The 25,276-nt window shown below is 37.5% G+C and overlaps 1 protein-coding gene across 4 annotated transcripts in view; it reads left to right on the top strand.

Moving 5' to 3' along the window:
* The window catches only part of ebf1b (EBF transcription factor 1b), a 124,728-nt gene that overhangs the window by 73,239 nt on the left and 26,213 nt on the right, over positions 1 to 25,276 (top strand). For all 4 annotated transcript variants that reach the window (XM_084138017.1, XM_084138018.1, XM_084138019.1 and 1 more), the window contains exons 7-10: positions 5,801 to 5,882; positions 9,661 to 9,802; positions 17,149 to 17,279; positions 20,617 to 20,743. In XM_084138017.1, coding sequence (XP_083994143.1) covers positions 5,801 to 5,882; positions 9,661 to 9,802; positions 17,149 to 17,279; positions 20,617 to 20,743 — 482 coding nt within the window. The remainder of the gene's footprint in view (positions 1 to 5,800; positions 5,883 to 9,660; positions 9,803 to 17,148; positions 17,280 to 20,616; positions 20,744 to 25,276) is intronic.

A 25,276-nucleotide genomic window follows, 5' to 3' on the forward strand; every position in this document is an offset into this window, starting at 1 on the left:
CAAGATGCCTTGTTATAGAATAACAGTGCCTACAACACAGAATATAAGCATGAATATGATCCAGGTGAACCAGTCATCAACTTGATTTCCATATCTCCAGGGACCTCTCGGTTTGATTGACAGCTCTCTGTTCCCACACTGGGGTGAGCAATTACCAGTCCTGCATATTAAGAGTTGCTTGTGTAAAATGATGCTCCCGCGTGATTTTCTCCTTCTGTGTAGTTTATGGGATCGGTGTTGTGTTTATGCATATTTGAAACTGAGAGAGAGAAATTTCATCTAAAAACATAATAGCACGAGTTAGCAGTGAGTCAATCCATAGCAGTGATTTAATCATGGCATGACATCAACGTTTGAGTGACATCACATCTGGTAATTGTGTCGCACCCTTTCTGAGTCAGAGAACTGGCATTTAAAGGAATAGTTCATCCCAAAATGAAATCATCCTCATGTAGTTCTAAACCCACTTTTTTCTTCTGTGAAATACATGAGGAAACATTACGAGAAATGTTTACGCTGCTTTATCTCATCGAAAGCATACGGTGGCTGGGGCTGTCATAAACGCACCCCAAAAAGCATACATTAAAATATGGTTGGTCAAAATGTATTACACATTACAAATGAGAACCAATAATATTTGATGTAAATGATGCCAGATTTGGTGCAACACATCTTGATAAACTATATTGTATGTGAGCGAGGATGAGATTTAAGAGCTATATGTCATATGGGTTTAGAGAAAATTATGAAAATGTTCATTTTTTGGTGAACTAAGCTTTAACATTAAAAGTGAGATACCTCTCTAGTACTTTATGATGTGTGAAATATGAGATTTAGTAACAAACAAGTGGCATAACTTGTTTTGGCTCAAATATAAAGTATGGGATCATATGGGTACGCTGTTCTAAATTCACATTAACCAAAAAAAAAAAAAAAGTAAAATAAAACATAACCACTCTTTTTTTTTTTTTTTTTTTTGGGATACACAAACACACACACAAGAATATGCCTAGTATTTCTCTTGGCATGGTAGTATTGACACTGTTGCCACAGTGGTATCATGTGACTGCTGCTGTCAGCATTGAGTTCTCACCACTACATCAGGAGCCAATTCTGCAGTATTCAACTAAATTATTGATCTGTCATGTTTAAGTATATTTTTCATGTTTGATTACAATTAGCATGTCCTTTATGTACGTAGTCCAGTGCTGTAAAATCAAATGGTGTGTGTAAATGCTCAGAAACTTATATTTGCACTTAATGCATGTTATAACTGCTTTATTACTATGTTATAAATGTGTAATAACACAACTCAAAATCTCTTTGTAGGGATTTGGGCAATAGCTAATGCTATCATTTAAATCATGCAGAAGAGAATAGTTTGAGAGGCTGAGAGAGATAGAGACCAAGCAAGTGAGTGCAAAGAGAGAGAGAGACCCAAAAAATACAAAGAAAGTGGATAGGGAAGACCCCCCTTTCTCAATCTCTCTCTCTCTCTCTCTCTCTCTCTCTCTCTCTCTCTCTCTCTCTGATTCACTTGGAAGTGTGCGTTAGCCCTCATAAAATATTAATGTTGGTTGTGCTCAGAGCCATAATTGCCATCTCAGCCCGTGAATAATTTATGCTGCTGTGCTGTTCACATGGGCTCATTTACTCTTGGTGTGGCTCGCACCATACAGAAATATGGCACGGCAACTATGGCCGCTACTTTCCATTTACTAACCAAATTAGATTACCTCACTCAAAACCTCTCCCTCTTCCTCTTTCATCATGATATCAGCCCTCCTGAATTTAAGGAAATGCAAAAACCTGCTTCTTCACCGCCAACTAACTTGCAGTCGAGTATAAGCAGGCGCTAAATGTGCTAAAATATAGCGCTGTGAGTATTTCAATTATGCCATTGAGATTATTTTCATCATATTCTCCCTCTCTGTGAATTTTTCCTAATTATTGGTATATTATTCACAAAACTACTAACGTTGCTCTATGTTTAAAAAGCGAAGTTTGAATTTAGTTTAAAACGTGTTTACATTTATTGATTTATTGATTATGGCAGCTGCAGTTGATCAAATAGTTCTCAAATGATCGAGTATAATATAATATAATATAATATAATATAATATAATATAATATAATATAATATAATATAATATAATATAATAGTTTTCTACAGAAGACAAATAAAATATGGATTGGATTGATATTGATTTTGACTAAAGGAATTCATGGCTTAGTTTGCTTTTTTTTAACACTTTTTATGTTTTTATTAACTTTGCGCTATTTAAAAAGGGTAGTTTGAATTTAGTTTGAGAGATATATAACTTTATTGATCTACTGATCATAACACATGCACTGTAAAAACGTGCAGTTGTTGCAATAAGGAGGTATTTCTGCCTGATTCTACCTACAAATTCTTATAACTTACTTCAATCAGTTTTATTTAACATAAAACAAGGGAATTCTGTTTTAACTTAATTGAGTTACATTGACCCAACATACAATTTCCAATAAAGCTCAGGATGGACATATTCGACACACACGCACCTGCTCCTTGCTGATCGGTGAATTTTGCTTCAGTCAGAAATTGTGATTTGCGATTAATAAACACATTAAGTTGCATCAAAGTGAAAATCGCAATTTACAGCGCTACTCTTCAGCACAGTGGTAACCACAACATCCAATAACAGAAACTCCTGAATGTTCAACATAACTGAACATTATTCATTAACATAAACTACCAATATCTTTCCCTTTACTGAAAAACACATAAAATAACACTTAATCCCTAAATTTACTCTTCTAATGCAGTCCCTTGCAAAGCATGCTGGGAACTACTGATCCACTGCCCAGGGCTGCATTTCTCATAATATAATATAATATAATATAATATAATATAATATAATATAATATAATATAATATAATATAATATAATATAATATAATATAATATTATAATATAATATAATATAATAAATGGTTTTTGAGTAAAGGAATTCATGGCTAGTTATTTCATGGACATTTGTGTGGGAGATTTTGTTCATGTTGTGAAGTTGACTGAACTAACCTTGCCTTGCCAATTATTTGATATTTCAAAAGAAAGAAACAAAAATAACCATACCAATTTCAGAATATGTATAAGTCAATGTATTGGTTAATTTAAGAGATCCAGGCAACAAAATGTGCAGATGTGCGTGGCCTACTAATGTTCGAAAAAGACCTTGAATAAAAACTCCTTCATTCGCATCCACTTTTTTACTCCATTCTGCTCTAAGGACATTTGTTTTATTTGGTATGTCCTCCTGTTTTTCTCATGGATTCATCAGTGGTGATGTATTGTGATCTGCAGTGTTATAGAGAGGTCACAGGTGTCTCACTGTTAGCTCGTGTAAGTAAGTACGGCTCCACACTCAACCCCTCTAGTAATTGGCCTTCATTGGAGTGCTCTTAACTGAAGACGACAGCAAGGTCCTTTCAATTATAGAACCGTCGGGTGACTGCGAGTGTGTGTTCATGAGATGATCCACACACACCTCAGTGCTCTCCGCTTTATATCTGGTCTTGTCGTGCCACATTAGGTCAAAAGTATTAAGCAGACTCCTGATATTAACCTGACACTTTTAAAGGCACATATCAAAATGGATATACACACACAAACGAACATCTACAGTAACACTTAATGAAAGAATGCCATTGTATTAGAAAGCAAAATATGAAAACTTAGTGGCATCTGCAAACAAATCCTCGAGATTTCCTCAGAACTAACTTCCCTTTTAATTAATATACAAATTGCGCATTCCCCTTGACAATTTAGTACAATGCATAATATTAGAATGTTTGTATGCTAACTGTGCAACTTTAATAAGCATAGAAAATCACAACACACACAATTATTATTAAAATAATTAAAGGCTAGACACCTCAGGTGAATAGGGGAAAAAATCTTTCACCAGTTGATTGATTACAAGAATTATTATTATTATTTATTTTTTTACATGTTATGTATAACTTTTCAGATGTGGTATTGTCTGGAATATGCACTCATTTGAACACATTTCCATAACAGAAATCTGAACTTTAGATTAAGCCAGGTTAAAAATGATTTCAATTTCAGACAAAAAACTCAAGCAATATGTATTGTTATTTAAATCTGCGGATACAGATAAAGTGCAATAAAATAAACAATTAAAAGTGTATTTTCTTTCCAAACAACATGTTATTAAAAAGCCAAACATCCCAACATCTCTGAATGAATTATGAGTATATATTTCACAGTGCATCCTGGGATTGCCTTCCCTGTGAACGATAAATGCAATTCTGCCTTCAAATTTGGCTAAAATGAGGAATCTTAGGAGGCAGCATAATTAAGTTACCAATCTTTTGGAACAGCCTGTTTGAAACAGAGAGTGAACAAGTTATAGAAATAATAGCTGATTCATTATATAACATTCAGTGTCATATTGACAAAGGAGAAAGACAGAATTGTAAACAAAGAGGCAAGAGAGAGAAATACACGAGGACAAAAAGGTCCTGACAGACGGGTGTGTGCCATGGCATTATCCAGTTAGACACACACACTGTTTCTGTGCCAGTCAGAGCAGCTGGTATTGTGCTGTTTTAGCTCTAAAGCCAGTCTGTGAGTGAAGGGTTTGTGATAGTGCCCGTGAATGTGCCCGCTTTCTTCTTACCATGATTATGAGAGAGACAGACATATTTTTTTTCTGTTTGGATGCGTGCGTGTCTTTGAATCGGCGATCTGTTTTCAGGAGCGCGACAGATGGACGCTCCACATTTCTGCACACTGCCTGTTGCTGTGTGTGTGTCTGTGCATGTGTTTGTGCTACTGAACTTTTAGGATGTGTAAAAACTCATATACACAGAATGAAAAAATGTTATCTGGTGGTTCTTACGTTTTTTTTTTTTTTATGAAGAACCTTTTGGTAATGTTGTTTAGACATTGAAAAGTTCTTGATGTTTGATGGCATGTGGTGTAACCATGAATTAAGAAGTAAATAAATTCATTAATGTTTTTAAATATATGAGATGAATTACTCATTTAAAAATACCATGTTTTTAAGGAGTCGCACCACATTTTATAACCTAAACTAACGTTGCCTTGTCCTAAAAAGGTCAAATTATCTGTATTTTAAGAGACACAGTCATGAGGGTCTTCAGGGTTCCTCTCTTAGATATCATTTTCTGTGTCATGTTCTGCATGTTGTTTGCACCACATGACGTTTTATATTGTTTTATTTAAAAAAAAATCCTGCTAAATAATAATAAAAGATTTAGAAATAGAAATAAAAGAAATAAGACATTAAAATGAACATCACATCATTCATCAAAATAGTTGTTTTTTTTGATATTTTACCCAGTATCTGTGAGGTTTATGGTCATCTATCTGCTACTGTACTTCAAAAAGTTCACAAAATACACTATTCACTATGGAAGCGACAAGGACTTTCCCATGACTAGTTCCTGTTTTAACAAGAAATACATCAGCATATAAGAAAATTGCACTCATCAAATTATCCAATGGGATCTTTAAAGCACCAGTACATAGATGTTTTCTTAAGAACTAGACTCAAAGGATCTTTGTGGAACTTACAAAGGTTCCCCTGTGGCATCAGGAGATTGAATTGGATCTGCCTAATTTCACTGTCAGAGGTTTGGTAAACTGGAGAATTGGTCAACTGGCCCATTTATGGCGTTTAAATGTTTTTCTATTCTGTATTAGTTTTTCAGAACATTCAATGGATTCCTTCAGTCCACCGCTAACCAATAATTTCTGTTCTTTTTGCAGGTTTTTTCTCAAGTTTTTCCTGAAATGCAATCAGAACTGCCTGAAGAATGCAGGAAATCCACGGGACATGCGGCGCTTTCAGGTAAACCGTTTATCTTTTAGCCTTTTCATTCATTAGTCTGTTAATTCTGCACACTTTACAACTACCCATCCTTCCAACTCACTATTTCCAAACCTCATGGCCTGTTTTTGCCGATCTGGTCTGGTTCTGTTTTATAGTGTTTTTGCATATCTTTTGATCAGTGGAAATTATTTTGAATATTTGCACCTACTTTTTATTTATTTATGTTTAATTACATTTTGTATTCCTTTTTCTGCTTGTGGTTTTAAACTCTTCAGCATTTGATTGTGTTAAAAATCTGGCTCCGAGCCTGTAAACACACTCTGCATAATTGCACAACTGTGTCACTCACGCAGTGCGCGTGTGTTTGAGTGTGAGACATTGAGTAAATAACCTATCACTGCTTTGCAAGAAACACAAGACCTTGAGCTCCAGTCGTTCATTGGAATGTGACCCTTGCTGCTTTCACAAGCACTCTCACACACACTCTTGCTACTGCCTGTTAATTAGGATTTCACATTGTTCCTAACCCCATCAGATGACAAGAATCTGAAACACACACAAAAAACACACTACACAAAAAAACACACTACACAAAAAAAAAATAAAAAAAATAAAAAAATGTAATGTCTAAAATTAATTTTCTTATCCTTGGTGATGTAACCAAGCCCATGTGGGTGGGGAAAACACATGTATTGACCAATAATATCAAAGACAACCTAATCAAAGCCTATTGGATTAAATAAACCCCCACTCTACATTATTTCCCACTGAATAGTGTTTTCCTTCTGAAAATGTGTCACATTTTTTAACTGCGGTGTTGTGCTTGCATTTAATGTTTTTTTAAACTCACTTTTCCTTTTTCACTTTTTCCGTTTTTCCTAATATGCTCATAATAGCCTCATTCATTGACTTTTTATACACTTTATGTTATGTTATGTAAGCTCTTTTTTTGTGTAATATATTCTAATATCAATATTATACAAAATGCAAGGACTGACTTCTTGAGCTTCATTGCTTTTTATCTTGATTTGAAAATGTATCAACACTGTAAAAAAAAAGTTGCTGCCTTAAATTTTTAAGTGCAATGAACTTGGATGTTGAAGTCATTTCAACTTAAAAAAATTACATTAAACCGATCTTGTATAACTTATAAATAAAAGTTGAAAATTGCTTAGCTTATTTTGATGAGTTAAAGCAAAAACATATGTTAAAGCATACATATATTTTCATAACGTATTGATCATATAATTTTTTACAGTGTATATTTATCTTATAATAATTTGAGTGGAAGTATGAGAGAATTTCCATGTCAGTGAAATGGTAAATCATACCAAAGGCACTGTAAAAAAATATTTTCATGGTTTGTTACCACAATTTTTTTTTCTTTTGTCAAGTCAGCTAATATAACATAATATTTTGAGTTTCTGTTGATGAAACCTTTCTCCTTCATTGTATTACCTAAATTTTTTTATTTCAATGAACTTAAAATTTTAAGGCAACCAGGTTACTTTACTTTTTTAAGTTAAACCAACAATAATGTTTTTCAGTGTAATTGTCATCATTATTCAAGTCGTGATTATTGAGCTGGTTTTATTGAGATGGCTTACAAATTCTGCTTCCAAAATATCAGCCTGTCCTGGATCAGTATTCAGTGTTGATGTAAGATATTATCTCAGCAGCTGTCTGTATAGTTCTGTCTATAAACGAATCATCAGCACTCTATGAGCGAACTCACAGTGATTGTGTAATTAGCAGCAGAACGCAGTCATATTTTTGTCACAGCAAGCGTGCAAGAATGCAGGAGAGAGACTTTCCATCACACACACAATGTGATGTAGTGCTGCACAGTTTTTTTTTTCTTGTTTTTTTTAACTCCAAAATAGAAACAAATGAGACACATACTGACATACAGTGTGGGAACAGAGATGTAAATTTAATGTGTTTTGCGTAGCTCAAGTGGATTGGTCAGATGAAGTATTGGAAGTGAGAAGTAAATAAGCTCATATTGAAATCTCTTCTAAAATTTTAGAGGAGAAACGTGATTACTATGGTACATTTCTCAGGAGAAAAATCTGAGAAGCAGGAGAATTAATAAAGAAATCACCAGTTGAAAATGTCAGTCTCATTGCTCTCTAGGAGCAACAATCGAGATATAAAAGGGAATCAAATCCCTATAAACATCAAGCTCTGTGAGCATTAAAATAGAGAGATTGTGAGCGATAAAGACAGGGAGAGAGAGAGAGAGAGAGAGAGAGAGAGAGAGAGAGAGAGAGAGAGAGAGAGAGAGAGAGAGAGAGAGAATAAAATGAGAGTGTATGATTAGCCACATCCCTCAGAGACTTCCAAGTTCTTTCTTTTCTGAAGAGGCAGAATTTCCACTCAAAGCTCAACAGCAATTGAAATAAGAGGCTCTATGTGGGGTACCAGGGGTCCTCTGTGGCCCTTTTGTGCCAATCATCACAGCAACCTCAAACACTTATTACCTTCTTGCCATTGTCTCAGGGCGCTCAAGGGCTACCCACTTTTTAATTGAATTAATCCGAGCCAACCTCTATCAGCAATCAATCGGAGAGAGCAGAGCATTGTGGGATAGGCAGAGAGGTGTGTTTGTATGCGGTGTTAATTAGTGTACAGCATAGAAATTATTAGAGACTACGAGTGCTTTAATCGAGACGGCGCTTCAGTTTCGGTTGATGCCGCTAGTGGTGCAGAAATGACATACTTACATACTTTCATACGCATGCAGAAATTATATACGAACCATAAGTCTGTATAATGTTCTGGTGCTGAAATATTGCTTATTTGTGATGTAACACGGTTGCTAGGAATAAACTAATTAGGGTTAAACTAATAGACTGCATGTCTGCCCAAATCAAAAGAGCCAAACTCACAAGTCTCTATGATGTTCTGATTCATTTATATCCCTCTCATCTATTTTTCAATGGACGTCTATGGGGGATGGTTTCTAGGGTGCTGTAACTGGTTGCTAGGGTGTGGCTAAAAAGATTTTAGGTCATTACTTATTGGCTGCTTGATAAGTCAAATGAGTGAGAGAGAATTGGTTCACACCAAGGACGATAACTATAAAGATAACTAAAAATCCGTTAAAAATCGTTCTCAATATTAAAGAATAGCAGAGTTTACACCACAGCTATAATGATAACGGCACAGAGAAATGATATCGTTGGAATCACTTTCATAACGATTTTATCCAGCTGATAAAAAAAAACACATTGACAGCCAATCAGAATCCATCCTGCTGTAACGAGCTCCAGCATTTAAAGTGGCAGACAAGCACACACTTAGAATAAACAGAGCGATATCATCCGCTGGTGTGGATGCTAATATAGTTTTCTTTATAGATGTCGTTCTTGTTGTGAACGGGCCTTTAGGCCCTGCGTTTGTGTGTGAAAGTAGCAGTTGAGATTCAAATTTACAAACATTCCATCAAAGTCTGTGAGATTTCTTGGCCCACTTTTTTGTCCCCTGTGTGAACATCATTAGTCCGATCGCTTAGAAAAGATAAAGCAAACCTCTGCTCAATGAGCTGGTTGATTTGACACCTCATTCATGAGTCTATGACAAATGATGCGGGACGAGTAGCGTGCCAAAGTTTTGTCTAGAAGAAGTATAAGTATGATGAATAACAATAGGCAAGCACCACTAATTACAAAGAAACAGCAAGTTACAGATTTGAAATGAACGACTGAAATAGTATTTTCTTGTAAAACATACTCTAGTATTTACAACTAAGCTTTTTTTTAGTGCATTTAAGCCCTGTGCCCTTTCTTTACAGGTGGTTGTGTCAACAACAGTGAGCGTAGAAGGACACGTTCTGGCTGTTTCAGACAACATGTTTGTGCACAATAACTCCAAACATGGCAGAAGAGCTCGGCGACTGGACCCGTCAGAGGGAACGCAATCGTATCTAGAGCACGGTGAGTTACTGCGGATTTAACATCGACAGTATAGCAGATTCCAGATCCCCGTTACACGTTACATTACATTAGATACTGCAGTAATAACTATAAATTATGCATAATTACATGCAACTAACCCTAAACCAAACCCCAATCCTAACCCTATAGTAAGTACATGTAGTTAATTATTACTACACAGTACTTTTACAATTACACTGTAACACGGACACCTTAAAAGTGTAACCGTATATTCTTATTTATTTAAATGAATTAGTTCATTCGGAAAGTTTTTCTGCCTTTCTGCCTCTTTGTTCCATCCCAATTGGTTTGCAACAGGAAAAAATTAAGAAATAGTGTCAGAGAGAGTAAGATGAGGTTGGCTTGTGTGTGAACAGGGACCCTGACAGATCATGTACATTCAGACTTTATTATACTGTGTTGAAATATGCAGTAAGTCTCTGCAAGCCACACACACAAGACTACATTTTATTAATAGTGGGTTGATACAAAACTCCATCCAGTATGTGTGAATGAGTTGGTGAGAGATAACGCTTCGCTGTCGGAGTCGTCTGTGAGCTTTGGCCTTTTAAGTCACTTCTCCAGTGGTGCGGAGAGAGTAAAAGATGAAGCAGAGATTAATTAAAGAGCTAACCTGTGCCCTCCCTCATTCCTTTAACCCATCCCTCCATCTGCAGAAATGACTATGGTGGTGTTTAATTGAATACAGAGGATAAGATTTATGCATAAAGCCAGATACATTAAATCTAAATGCACAGATTTTTAAGTATGGGGCAGAACCATGGTAACACCATAGTACTAAATGATTAGCATATTCTATGATACTCCAATGTACTTCTAAGTATGTATTACCATGGTACATATGAACAAACGTTAACCGTTTCTTATGTGTATAGACTCGACTCCAATAGACTTGATTCCAATAATGTTTGTTGCTAAGCTACGGTAACAGCATCATTCCCCTGTAAGTATAAAAATACAAACACATGCATATAAGGTAAATACCTGATCTTAAAGAATTTCATCACTTTTCAGTATTTATTCATTTATAATCAGCATTTCTTCATCTTTTCACCGTCTTTTATAGAGGATTTTTTTACAAATTACTTTAAGCTAAGAGACTATTGAAGTTTAGCTTTAGCACACGCACACATTACATTGTTTGCATCTGAAATCGCCCTCTCATTCACTGTTCCCTACATTACTCCACTAAAATAGTCCACTAAATGAGTGAATGAAAACGAGTGAGAGAATTTGGACACTGCTGTTGAGTGTTTATCTGCGGTACACTCATTATTGTGTTATGTGACAGAATAAGTGCTCTCGAAATTGTCCATAATGGTTTCGGATACCAATACAAATGGCTGCAAAATACAAATGAAAGCATTTCTGATGATCATTGGTCTCCTCTGTGTTTGGTTCATCACTCCGAAGTTTATTTTGTCCTTGGCTACTTCCTGTTGGCAGATGTGGCAAATTCAGTTGTTATTGAAAAACGTATGCTTTTAAGGCACACTGCACATTCATTGTCAGTATACATTCCCCTTGATATCCTGCTGACATAATGCAGCGGAAAATCCCACTTTTGACACCACATCCATCACAATCAATTACTGATGACTAACAGTTTGCTTAAATAATGTATGTTGAAAATTGTCTCAGAAATGTAATTTCTTACTCATTCTCTTGAAAGTAAAAAGCCATTTCATGGCTCTTAAAAAGCAGGAAGCAAGTCTTTCCCTCAAAAGGGTGTTTGTCTTGGATTATCTGTTTGTTTTATCATATGGCTGTAGAGTCTCTTGGTGGAGTTTAGCTTTAGCATTAGCGTCAGCATTCCCATCTGTGCAAGTCCGAGCCCACGTTGACGTGCTTTACAAAGATGCTTGAAGTATTTATCTAGACGCCCGACCAATCCAATCAGTGTCCCATTTAGCCTGTCAAGGATTTAGATGTCCAGGGAAATTTGTTGGATCTGGATGGAAGAACAGAACATATGATGTGGTGATTTACGGTCGTGGATGAATATGGTGTGATAAGCTGTGATGGTCTCTTGGGGTCTGTGGCCGCGTGCTGGCGGCATCAAGCGCTATCAGGAGGTCTGTTTGCATTTGGATGAAAGACAGAAAGTACAGATTTACAGATTGTACTGACAGTAGGCCTCTGTTTTTTTTATTATTATTATTATTTTGGTTAGGGTTTCAGTTTATTGCATTTCAGATGGATATGCTCTGGACAACTTTAATTAGTGGTGCTTGTTAAGGTTTTGTTTGGCGAATCTCACAGCCAATTGTGCGGCAATTTTTTTTTTTCTCTACTGCGTGTAGCTTCTATTAGATTTAGTGGTATATGGTTTATAAAGGTGGTGCACAGTAAATTACGAGAGAAGGGATGATATTAATTGTGGTTATCATGGTTGAGATTCTAATGGGCCCTGGAATGTTTCATTAAAACAACAGCAGTGAGAATGAACTCAATGGGGGCAACTTCGACAACAACTGGCTGGATGTATTTATCTCCTGGAGCTGTAGGTTGGTGTGTGACCCCAAATACTCCAGCCTACCGCATTAAATGAGTTTATAAGAAAGGGAAAGCAGGAAAAATGGCTCAGCTGAATGCATCCCAGCGGAAGACAGTCTCTCTGTCCCAGAGCACCAAGCACAAACCCTAGGGACACGGAAAGGGGATGCAATCTGTCCATGGTCTGCACTAATGTGTATGTGTGTGCTACACACCTTATGTGGGCAGTGATTTTATATTCACTGTTTTGTGTCTGTGTTTGTCCATACAGATTTTTAGTTTTTAGTTTTTCATCTAATTGGATTTATTTTATTTTATTTAGCTGTATTTACTTTTAAATGTATTGACTTGATGGACAAATCAAACACACCACCTTTCTAAAGCCAAGCTCCACCAGTTGAGCTACTGGAACTATTGTTTATTATTATTGCTGTAATGAATATGAATAATATTATTAATATTAATCATTCAGATTGTTAATAAGATCATTCCTGGTATGCAGTGCCTGTGAAATAAATATCGTCACATGGCGGCGTCACCTTGAATCAACTTTTACCATTTTTTTTACATTTTTATAAATAATTGAGTACTTATTTTTTGTAGTTTTATCAAACAGCATGGGATGTTTTACCACAGAACAGCCCAGAATTCTTATAGTGATATAAGAAAACAGCCCCCCCAGCCCCCCCCTCCAAAAAGTCACTTCCTGGAGGAAAATGTCTTAAAGAACCAACTTTACTTATTTAAATGGCTTTTGCTTAATTAAGACTAACAGGATTGAAAGTGTATTTGACAACAGGACAAACCCTTACACTGATTACCAATTATGATAACAAACACTTTCTTGAAATGATCTTGAAACCCCCCCCCCCCAATTCTCTTAAATGTTTTATTGTAATTTTACAATGTAAAATTGTGAGTTGAGTATTTCATCCAGCATATTAAGACATGAATGGACATGTACTGCATAACAGAAATTGCCTAATATTTATCTGCTTAATTGTAACTTTTTTGTGTTTTGGTGCTGTATTGTGTCTATCAAAGTGTAATTACTCAAATGTGTGTCGCCCTGTGTTCGTACCTCTGTCTTTTGCTTTTGTGTTTTGTGTGCGAGACTTTTTACATTGCAAATTAAATGTGTGTGTGTGTGTATGTGTCGGAGCAGCATGGTGAGCAGATGGCTTAGAGAAAGCCACAGAAAGTTTAATCCTATCAGATGGATTCATGCGTCTCCATCTGCTTAATCCAGCTACCATTTCAGCCTCCGCCAAAAACCTCCACTCACGCCAAGATTACCGCCACAGATTGCACCTCATCTTCCCTACTTTACCACCCCACCAAACGCCAAAGTGTGTGTGCATGTGTCTCATTTCACCCTCCAGGTCTGGATTTTTTTTTCCTTTTTAGCATCTGACATAATCATGACATGTAAAAAGAGAAGATTAACATGTGTTTACAGAACACGAGTAGTTGTTCTTTTCAGTAATCTAAAGCTGCTTGTGATTAGGATTTAGGGATGTTTTTCAAATTACAAAACGGAAAAAAATATAAATATTGGCCACAGATTAAGCTTTTGGCATTTGAACTTTTAAATATGATAGCTTTTTGGAATTTAATAAACAAATGATTGATTTTTCAAAAATGTCCTTTGTATTAGAGAGTCCAGATGTTGTTTTTTTTTAAAGATTCAAAAGAACATTAATCAATGAATTATTTTCCAAATTACTGATGTTTATTACTTTAACAGATATACAGTATTTACATGGTGCTTGGCACATAATAATAATAGCTCATTTTAAAAACACTATTGATATTATTATAGCTAATTATAGTAATGATATCCATGATAATTTCCATGAAATATCATGGAAACTGCTAAATAAATGGAAATTTATGGACATATTTCCAAGAATTCGAGCACTCTTAAATTTTACGAATAAGTTCCACGTATATTTTATTAATATTTAGGTTAATCTGAGTAATAATTATAAGAATTCTACAGATTTGCCTGTAAAAAAAAGTGCATAAAAAGGTAACTTATTAAATGATTAATTAAATTTATTTTCGTTACACTATTTCGATGGTTCACTTTAGACATTCTACTAACTATGTAACTTTGCAACTACATGTCAACTACCAGTCATTAGAGTATTAGTAGACTGTTAGGTTAAGGTTCGGATTAGTAGAATAAGTTGACGTAGTTGCAAAGTTACTTAGTCAGTAGAATGTCTGTTGGGGAACTATCAAATTAAAGTGTTACAGTACCTACATTTTTACCGTTTTTAAGGTAGACATGAAACACTGTTTGTGCTTGTTTTGTTGGACCTCATGAATACTATTATTGGGCAACATGTTTGACATGTTTCTAATGCCACTTGACTGGTTATATTCACTGTAACTCGTCTTTTAATGATTCCACCAGTTTTCCATGCGTCATCAGCAGCCCTTAGCGAGACAGCTGAGCTTAGCCTAGCAAGGATACAATATATCTTACCCCACTTGCATCTCACAGCGTGTGGATCTAACAGTCGTGCTGGCCCATCACAACTCGTCCTCTCTTTATATCTCATTACTGTGAGTGACGCTTTGGCATTTGGGAGCTAAATGCAGGTAAACGGCGGCTGGCTAAATTGCTTTCTTTGCCCCCTGCTAGCACGAGACTCCGCGTCTCGGAGGGGAGCAGACAGCTCTAATAAGCAAACTGACCTTTCTCCGTGGTGGTCCCTTTCTCACTCAGCCCCTGATCCACGGCCGCCGCGGAGAGCAACAAACAGAACACGCTAAACGAGCTGCTGTACCTCGACGCCCGGTGACAAAAACACGTGTCTCCTACTGCAGGAGGCCTAAGGTCACCTTATCTACACGAAGAACGTACAAACACGCATTAATGTTAAATTCTACTCTTAGGACACTAGAGCAATTGATATTCGTGACGATTTGGCCATTTTGTTAAGTTGTCTTTTTAACCAAATAACAATTTGGAATCTTTTTCAAGATCTTCTGACATTCTCACTTGTCTCACTAGTGTTCAATTTTACGAAAAATCGTTTCTGTGGGCACTTTTGGCCATGTGGACTTGGAAAATAAAGTTTCTTAACACACATTTTTCACACTCTCACTATTTTATTTCATTTATCCTCTAACAATGCAACACAGGAGAATTGTTATTTTTGTCCTTTTTTTGTGAAATATCATTAAAGGTAGGGTAGGCAATTTTCAGAGTGGCTAGCAATAGCAAGTTAGCTTTGAAAGCATGAGATCCCACCCTCCCTTCAGAGCGTCTCCAAAGCCACGCCTTCTTCAAAACACATGAACGCACACAGAGTTTGCAAAGCATCACGAGACGAGAGATGGCGTTAAACTACCTCATGTCTCAAAGCACATAACGTTACAATAATAATGAACAAAAACAACTTAAAGAGCACTGACCTGTACCACCTGATTCATTTCGGCGTTGATAGTGTTGTCATTGAAACGCATAAATTCGAGTCACGAACCGCTCCAAGTTTCCATCTCTTCCAAATGACAGTAGTTATGGCGTGAACGCAGCATAAGCGTGTTGTTTTGGTTCAGGAGGAACTGTAGAAAGTGTCTGCTGTTTCAGCGCTCAGTGACTGACTTCTGTCTAACTCTACATAGCATGAAACGCACTGATGTGTGATGTTTGCGCGAGCAGGTGCGCGGAGGTATGGAAATACATAGGACAGGCAGGTAGGACATTTTATGGTCTTACGCCTTCCACAGAAGATATATAATCATATAAATACATTTAGACCACTTAACTTAGTGATTGCTATCAGGATGTGATTGATTGGAAATTATCAAAACAATTGATCAAAATTATTTATTTCACACAATACATGCTAATGCTTATTTAACTCTTTGTTTAGAATATCACAATATATAAAATGTTTCTGACTGAATTTTATACTTAAAGATAAAGATTGAAAGTCTGGATCTGGGACAAGAGTAAAACAATGAAATATATACATAAAAAGGCATTAAGTAGCCAAAATAACAACAACAACAGCAGCAAAAAAACATAAAGGCATGATAAAAAGTACAAATCTGTTTTACATTTTTTTTAAATCAACCCCTGGGACATAGAAAGTGCAACATAAATAGTTTAAGAAACCCAAAAACCATTCTCAGAAAACTGTGCTAAATCGCTGCATAAATATTTAACATGACTCTATCATCAACCATGAAATATGGCCTAGTAACAAATGAATTGTAGTATGTATTGGACATTGCATCCTTCTAGCTAAAAGAGTAAATCTTTTGGCAGTCTGGCCCATAATTTGAGGCATTGACTCGCTGTTCTGCTACAACTGAAGCATTTCCTTGCTATGCCCTCAAAGTATGGCTATGCAGCTCAGGAGTAGTGTTGGATGGAAATTCCATGTAAGTGATCCTTTGTTTTTATGCCTAATGTGTGCTATGAGAGCTGTGAAAACCACCGACACTTTTCCAGAGCGTGTGGTATGGGACTCTTAGTTGGATCCAGCTGTGTGAGTTTTCTCTGTGACATTTGTGTGTTTTTGGTTTCCTGCACTGGCCTTGAAATAAGAGACTGAGAGGTGTCGAGACTTCCCTCAGAGCCCAGGAAATAAACTACATTCAAGTGACACCTTCAACCCTGAAATCTGCATCCACCACACTGATGTTGATCTTGAATGGGAAGAAGTTCTCAATAAAACTTCTAATCATGGACAAGTAATGCTAGTGCTGGGTCACTACAGTACACTACTAAGCACAAATGCTCAAAGTTTTTTTTTTCTTTTTTTTCTCCTTCCTCCAAATTGGTCCTGTGGTGTTTCTGGACGCAGCTGCACCTTGTATCAAAGCCATCAGTCCCAGTGAAGGCTGGACAACAGGAGGTGCCACTGTCATCATCATTGGAGACAACTTCTTTGATGGACTGCAGGTCATCTTCGGCACCATGTTGGTCTGGAGTGAGGTAAGCTTACAAGTCATTCTGTCCAGCAGAACTTTGGATTTTCTCACTGATTGTTGCTACAATTTCATTATAATAATAGGTGTTTGTTCAAAAAGCGTGGTTCTAGTCATTTTTGAATGTTTGCATTGATACTGAAACATACTTATTGACGTACAGGAACATTGACAAGTCGGCATTAAACAGAAATCCTTGTTGTGATCCAAGTGAAATGGCTTACATTCATAAAAAATGACTATGTTGATTTTATTTTATTTTATTAATGGCATTGATTAATATATATTATAACTTAAGAATTGATTAAGGTTGGGGTTAGTTTTGGGGCTCAAATATTCACTTCCTGGCCAAAAACAATGTCAAGATTCATCAAGGTTCAAATTGTGAAATAATGGTTGGGAGGAGCATGAAGGATCATTTTCACACATGAATAGGTATCTCTGAGTCCAGACCTTAAATTCATTGAAAATCTTTGGGATGTGCTGGAGGAGACTTTACAGAGTGCTGGACTCTTGCATTGTCAATACAAGATCTTGACCACAAATTGAAGCACCTCTTGATGGAAATAACAATCTAAAATTATCACATAAAAAGTGATAATAGTGATGCAAAAAGACAAAATAGACATACCAAGTAATAATTATTAGACACAAATTAATAATTGTGAGATAATATTAAGCTTGTAAATTAGCAATTTTTTTTATCTAATAAATATAATAAATCTAATAATAATTATTATTACTTGGAATGTCTATTTTCTCTTTTGAGTTGAATTTTGAGTTTTCTCAATTGATTAGTCAAAGTTCAAATAGACTAGATTTAGTTTAGCTTAACAAAAGCCCTCCTGTGTTGTTATTTAAATAGCTTATTTAAAGCCATCACCTTTCACCCATTCTCCTATCAGAATACATTAGCGTTACGTTAGGCCGACATTATGCAGGTGATTAAGTTACTGTGCTTAAGTGATTGAGAAATGTAATACTTTTAATAGCTACTCAATTGTTTTGACATCTTTGTACAAGAAATTGAGCAGCTTGTGTAACACTGGCTAACTGCTCAATTTCAACGGGTTTAAAGATGCTCAAATCAGTGGTGGTAAATCACATACACAAACACATTGATCTAGAGTGTTTTAGAGTACTTCTCTCTTCAGACAGCCACTCTTCATGTGCACTACTGAGTGTTCATCACAACACCAACCCTGATACAATTTTCCCACTGCATACTCAACAAACCTCTTTGATCTGTTGATGCTAAGTGCTATTAGCTTTCAGAGAAACAAGCTAATGAATGTTTGTGTATGTGTGTGTGTGGTTATGATGAACTGCATCTGGTAACGATTAAATACACTGTGCTGAAATCTCCCTATAGCGGTTCCTGTGGACCTCGTAACCTTGTGACCTTTACCTCCTGACCCCATGACCCCCATACACGGGGGGCCCATCAAGAGCCACGTAGTTCCCTTCAGCTGCAGTGCCAGTGGGGATCTGATTACCACAGATAGCATCTAACTAGGGAGGAAGAGAATAAGAGCAGGGGAGGGTCCAAGGAAGATCTTTTTCTTTCATTCTTTTCGACTCTACATAGGCAGCAACTCAGAGGCTATTTACTCACAGTTGATTGCAGAACAGTTTGACATTAGCATGTCGCTAAGCTAACATGATACTCCAATAGGCATAAAAACACACAAATACTGGGTAAACTAGTATATTTTTTAATTAGTTTGATCTATTTTTAGTGATACTTTTAACGATAGTCAGTAACGAATGGATTACACTTGTAGTCAATAGTTGATTTCGGAATAGCACACTAGCATGCTACTCTTACAATTTCTGTCATAGCCTAGACCTTAAATAGAATTCATAATAGCATACGAGTATCCATCAACATTTCTCTTGACTCCTTTTGCCATTTTTTTTCACTGTGCATTCTGGGATTGTCTTGGCTAGAATTTGTGAGAAATTAGGTATCTTTAGTGTTGTCAAAAATATCGATATTTCGGTATCGATACTGAAATATCTGAAACGGTACACAGATACCAGCTACGCATTCTCGCTCTCTCTTCTCTCCGACACACAACGGTTTTCTCTCACTCACTCGTATCATTCGCTATGGTTGAATAGTGCTTGTATTGCACATAATTTTAGTCATTCCGGCATGTTTCACGCTCACACCAAAAACGTGCGCACCACTGATCTGATGAAAATTCTACTTATTTTTTTGGCTTATTACGCTTATACAGTCAAAAACATACAAAATTATGTCAAAATGCCCATCTTGCTGATTATTCAGGTGAAAATATTCAGTTTTGGAACGTAAATAATTGAGAGAAATGCATGGTGTGTAGCAGTATATTGGATCCGTGCATAAGCTCTTAAAGTGACAGCAGCCTAATAAATCAAAGAACAAAAGACAAGGACACCCGCTGCTCTTGACTGAATAACTTTTGTAACTTTAATTGTAAGCATTAATCTGTATTTAAATCTTACAATGAAAACTATCCAGTGTTATTTTACATTTGCATAACACTAGATATCTTAGAAGTCAGCATAATTTTGCTGGCTTCAGTTTGGAAGGCCTTTGCATCCGGAATGCGTCTAATGCCATAAATGCTGTCAAGCTAGGAAATTCCCTTGTTTACTGGTTTGAAACCGAGTTTATGACTGTGAGAGACAAATTTTCAAAGAGGAAGATGTTTTAGACAACAGCTCAAATGAACCACATGCATATAGACTGAGATGCTGAAAGACAGTGTGCTGTTAATTACGTCTCTGAGGAGCTCCACCTGTCCTCTCCCAGCCTTCATCTACGCCATCCCTTCACCACCCACCATAAACAGCCTGATACTGATTAGACACACATACAAACACACACACATGGCACACACACAGTCAGATTGTTTACTGATCAGAACTGGATCAAAGAACTTAATCAGCCAGGGCAAATGAACACACAAAACACAACTAGCATCTGCAAACAAATGCTGCCAGAGCTTTTCTCACAACAAACTTCACTCTTCAGAGACTTTTTTTTTCTTTATCAGCTAGTGGTTTTTAGTGGATCTATGGAGTCAGTTCCTCTCAAATGCCTGTTGCCTTTCAAGTCACATGTCAGGATAGTCACTAATGAAGGATTTGGGACTGTGCTCTGATGATTGGCTCAAAACAACCTGGCTGCATAACTGAGTGCCCATGAGCAAAGATGGCCGATTTCAATTCTCACACTTCCTGTGGCAGCCGAGCAACTGCCATTGAGGAGAACGTGAATGCTAATGGATAGCTTTCTCTAGGTATCATAGACCTCCTTGGTTCTAACATCCTCTCTCTGATTTTTTTCCTCACAGCTCATCACACCTCATGCCATCAGAGTTCAGACCCCTCCTCGTCACATCCCTGGGGTGGTAGAGGTCACGCTCTCCTATAAGTCCAAACAGTTTTGCAAAGGCACACCAGGAAGATTCATCTACACAGGTAAGCCGTTTCATCTCAAAACAAGAAAGATGAAACTTTTGACTTGTTTCAAGTATATAAAAACAGGTTGGTCACAGGTTGGTATATATATATACATAAAAAATTTGAGCATGTTTTCATGTTTATATGTGTATACATTTTTGTTTGATTATTTATGCTATATATATGGATTATTTGCTATAAGTAGGATTATTGTTGATTTTTCTCACTAACACATACAAACGCACGCACACACACATACGCACACACACACACACACACACACACACACACACACACACACACACACACACACACACAGACACAGACACAGACACAGACACAACCCCGCTCCATTAAGAAGTACGGCTTTGTTAGCTTAATTACTGTTCATGGAGAATATATAACAGCTAATGCTCATAAAACCTGTTACAATCAAGGAAGTAAACAAGCTGCACTTTATAGGCCTCCACATTGAAACTATTTAAACAGTGAAACAAACTGAGAAACCGTGCAGTTTACATGAAACTATTACTGTGTAAATACACAAACAAACACAAAACTGCCTCAGTTAAGTTTGGCATAGTAGATCTACATGACACAAATGACTGATTTCTCATATAATGTGTACACTGTTGGACATGTATGTTTATACACTGTATACAACTGTTAGACAAATTCAATATTTTAAGAGTGTATTTTACAAAGTCCACAGAGCCAAAAATTTACATAAAAACACCCACACATTAATTTTTTATGTAGTCGTGGTCTAATTTAGTCTTTTTTTCTAATTTAGTTTTTTTGGCACTACAATGGCATGTTTTCACAGGCAGAACTGAGCAGTGAAATTCCTAATAGTAATTCCAATAATTCCAAATTAAATTTGTGTTTAAAACAACAGCATAAAATACTTTGCATTGTCACTAAGAGGTTACGTAAGTGCATTTATTCAGCAACTAGATCCATGTTTGGATTTATTACATTTCATCACTGAAAAGGTTTGATCACAGATTTAGTCACAGTAAACAGTGCAAGCGGCTCTTAAAGGAACACAGACATATTCATTTAAACAGATTATCTCAAATGGAAACTCCAGTTTACTTGTTTGTCATTGTTTTCAGATAATCGGCAGCACTTCGATAGTGTAGTGAGAGTACGTGCGCATGTTTGCCAGATTGCAAAGATTAAATAAAACACCGGGCAGAAAATGTATCCTTTTAAAGGTCCCGTATTATGCCCCTTTTCACAAGATGTAAAATAAGTCTCTGATGTCCCCAGAGTGTGTATGTGAAGTTTCAGCTCAAAATACCCAACAGATCAGTTTTTACAGCATGTTTAAATTGTCATTTTTTGGGGCACAGAAAATCGCGCTGTTTTAGTGTGTGCCCTTTAAATGCAAATAAGCTGCTGCTGGACGACCCAGGGGGCGGAGCTTCATGAGCTCGCGCTCAGTCTGTCAGGACAATTTCATCTCACGGAATGATGATAATATCAGAAACTCTCAGTAACGGTGTTCATTTCGAGTCGGACAATAATGCCTACAGAGTCAGAGTGCTGTATAGAGATGAAACAGGTATAGTTTAGTAGTTTAATTACGGTTATTATAACGTATTTGTCATCTGCTTGTATGTATCCATTATTTATTAATAGCCTACAAGTCTGCTGTCTGAATGATGATCAAACATATACTGATGAGTTTAATAAAGTTTATTGTACATCACACAAAAGATGAAGCGTCAGTTTTACTTCAGAAAATCACCGTAAGAGCTGAGTAAACACAGTAAGTTATAAGAAGTGCGCAAGTACATAAACGAATTTCGGTAGAGTTGAGGGAGCATTCCTGTGGGCGGAGGTTAGTCAAAAAACGGTTCTACTGACGTCATTAAAGAAGGAAGTAGAGGGATGTAGTCCAAACGGGCCGTTCGATGTAGGCGACTTCTGTTAAATAAAATATCTCGCTTGGCATTGAACTTTGAGCTTTATAATTTTACAGATATTATTTATTCTCTAACAGCAACATTACACACTAACTAAAGTTTGAAACATGGGATCACGAAGAACGGGACCTTTAAGAGAAAAGCTCTGATTGGGGGATTTAAGCTTGTGACATTTGGCAACCGCAATCATGAAAGCTTGTAGTAGAGGTTTGTACAGCAGACTGTAATATTCTGTTATCGCTTAATGACCTTGGTGTCGTCTCGTCATCGTCTTGTTTTAGTCATGAAAAGAACATTTTTCATCATACTTTTCGTTAACAAATTGAACACTATTTGTCGACAATTACTCCAGTGTTCATGAGACAAAGCAACTGCGCTTTGGTCTTACCTCATTCTCCAACCCGATCAATGCCTTCTTCCATGAGGTCAAAGGTCAGCTCTCTGGTTAATTTCATGGTTATTTTATTCTGTTGCTTTTTGTTTGTACGTCCTCGCTGGTGTTAAATCATCACACACACCCACACAAACAAGAGGACACACTTGAAAGTGATTCTAAATCAAAGGCGAAATAAAAAAGAAAAATAGCTGATCTGGTGCGCAGATGGATCTTTTGAGAGGGCGACGGACTCGTTCCAGTGAGAAAGTGAGAGGGAAATGTGCGTCCACAGAAGTTAAGTGCCACGATAGACATGGTTAAAGAGTTGTAGGTGGCAACCAGTGACATTCAAAGGGAGACACAGATGGCAAATTTATTATTTAATTTATTTCACCCACTGCTATCAGTAATTTCTCTCAAACACATTCAGAATTCTTTTGGAAATAGAAGCAAATGTAGTAAAAATTCATGCCTTTTAGCATCAATCTTCAAACTTCAAACGGGTAACATTCAGCTTTTTAAACTTACGGCAACTGTTACCTTAGTCTTGAAAATGAACTCAAGTTGGCACCTTTTGGGGCATCACCAACGTTAAGCAACTGGCACACAAAGATGGCAGCTGGCATGAGTATTAGAAGTACCCAGCAGACAGCTGGCGATGCTAATCAGCCTCTGTTAGCCGAGGCCACTAGCAAAGGCTATTTGCATAGAACACTAGCAAGAACTCAGAACTAATTGAATCAATACAGGCAAAGCCACGGATGCCTCCCGCCAGTCTCTGGCTGGGCATTAATCAATGACTACCTGGAAACTACAGCTGCAGTCGGAATCCATAAATGGCTAAATCAGTCAACCACAACAAGAACGTAAGTTGAATGTAAGGTCTTGCAGACAACGACACAAGAAAATCTGTGCTTTTTATGTGAGAAATACATGTCAAGATTTGTTTTTGATTTTTTTGTAACACAATTAAGTTACAAAACAGAGCTTTTATTTGTTGTTAAACAGTTAGACAGAACACAAAGGAATAAAAAAGAAGGCACATTGTTCTCATACAAGTACATGCAATACACTTGAGATACTTCTTTAAATGCTCCTCCAAGAGTTTTCTCTGCTTAAAAAAACCTGCTTAAACCAGTTAAGGTGGTTCATGGTTCAAACTGGTCTAGCTTATCTCCCACCATGGTAAACGTCTCGTTATGTATGTAACCGTCGTTCCCTGAAGGAGGGAGCGGAAACGTAGTCGGATGTACCGTACTGATTGGGATCACGCTTAGGGAGCCTGTCATCTTCGAGTATTGAACAAACGAGCCAATGCACATTGGCGTGCGAGATTTGCATCTCGCGCTCCGCCCCGCAGCGCGGGTATAAATACGGAAGTGGATGCACGTACCACTTGTTTTTCGCTGAGGAGCCGAGTGGAGCCCGGGGTCAGCGGTGATCCAGCACTAGTGGTGACGGGACTATGTCTCCGTTTCAGTTCGGTCACGTTCGACGTAGTCGAGGGATCACAACATATGGGACCCAGCCTAGCACAGGTTCCACCAATGTAGTGTTAGGCCTGGCATCGGACACTCCGCCACGTCTGTTGCCGAGGGGTGTGGAGGAATTCAACAGGGTTCGGCTAATGAGGAACTCTACTGGAGCAAGAATGGCGCACGTATCCAGTCCATAGGAGGGTAAGCCGACACTTTGAGCTGTGGCGTTTTGAGGTGTCTCAGAGCAAGGTGTACTGCTAGCAACTCGAGGCAGTTGATGTGCCAATGCAGTTGGGGGCCCGCCCAGACTCCCGCTACTGCATGCCCGTTGTACTTGGTCCCCCAGCCGGCGTTGGAGGGATCTGTGGGAGGGACCACAGCATACCTGGACACTTGTTCAAGGGGCACTCCGGCCCGGAGAAACGAAGGGGGTTTGGCAGAGCAGCACACTCCATGTGACAATCACCCCGGCCTGCCGCTCTGCCACGCCCATCTCGGGACTCGGCCGTGAAGCCAGTGCTGAAGCGTTCTCATATGAAGCAATCTGAGCGCCGTTACTGTGGCTGCGAATGCCATATGCCCCAGGAGCCTCTGAAAAAGTTTCAGTGGGACCACTGTTCTGCTCTTGACAGTATTCAAGCAGTTCAGCACAGACCGGACACGATCCTCTGTGAGGCGTGCCGTCTGGTGGACCGAGGTCAGCTCCATACCGAGAAAAGAGATCCTCTGCACGGGGGCGAGTTTGCTCTTTTCCCAGTTGACC

The sequence above is a fragment of the Abramis brama genome (genome assembly GCF_963993115.1).
Source record: "Abramis brama genome assembly, chromosome: 15".
NCBI lineage: Eukaryota > Metazoa > Chordata > Actinopteri > Cypriniformes > Leuciscidae > Abramis > Abramis brama.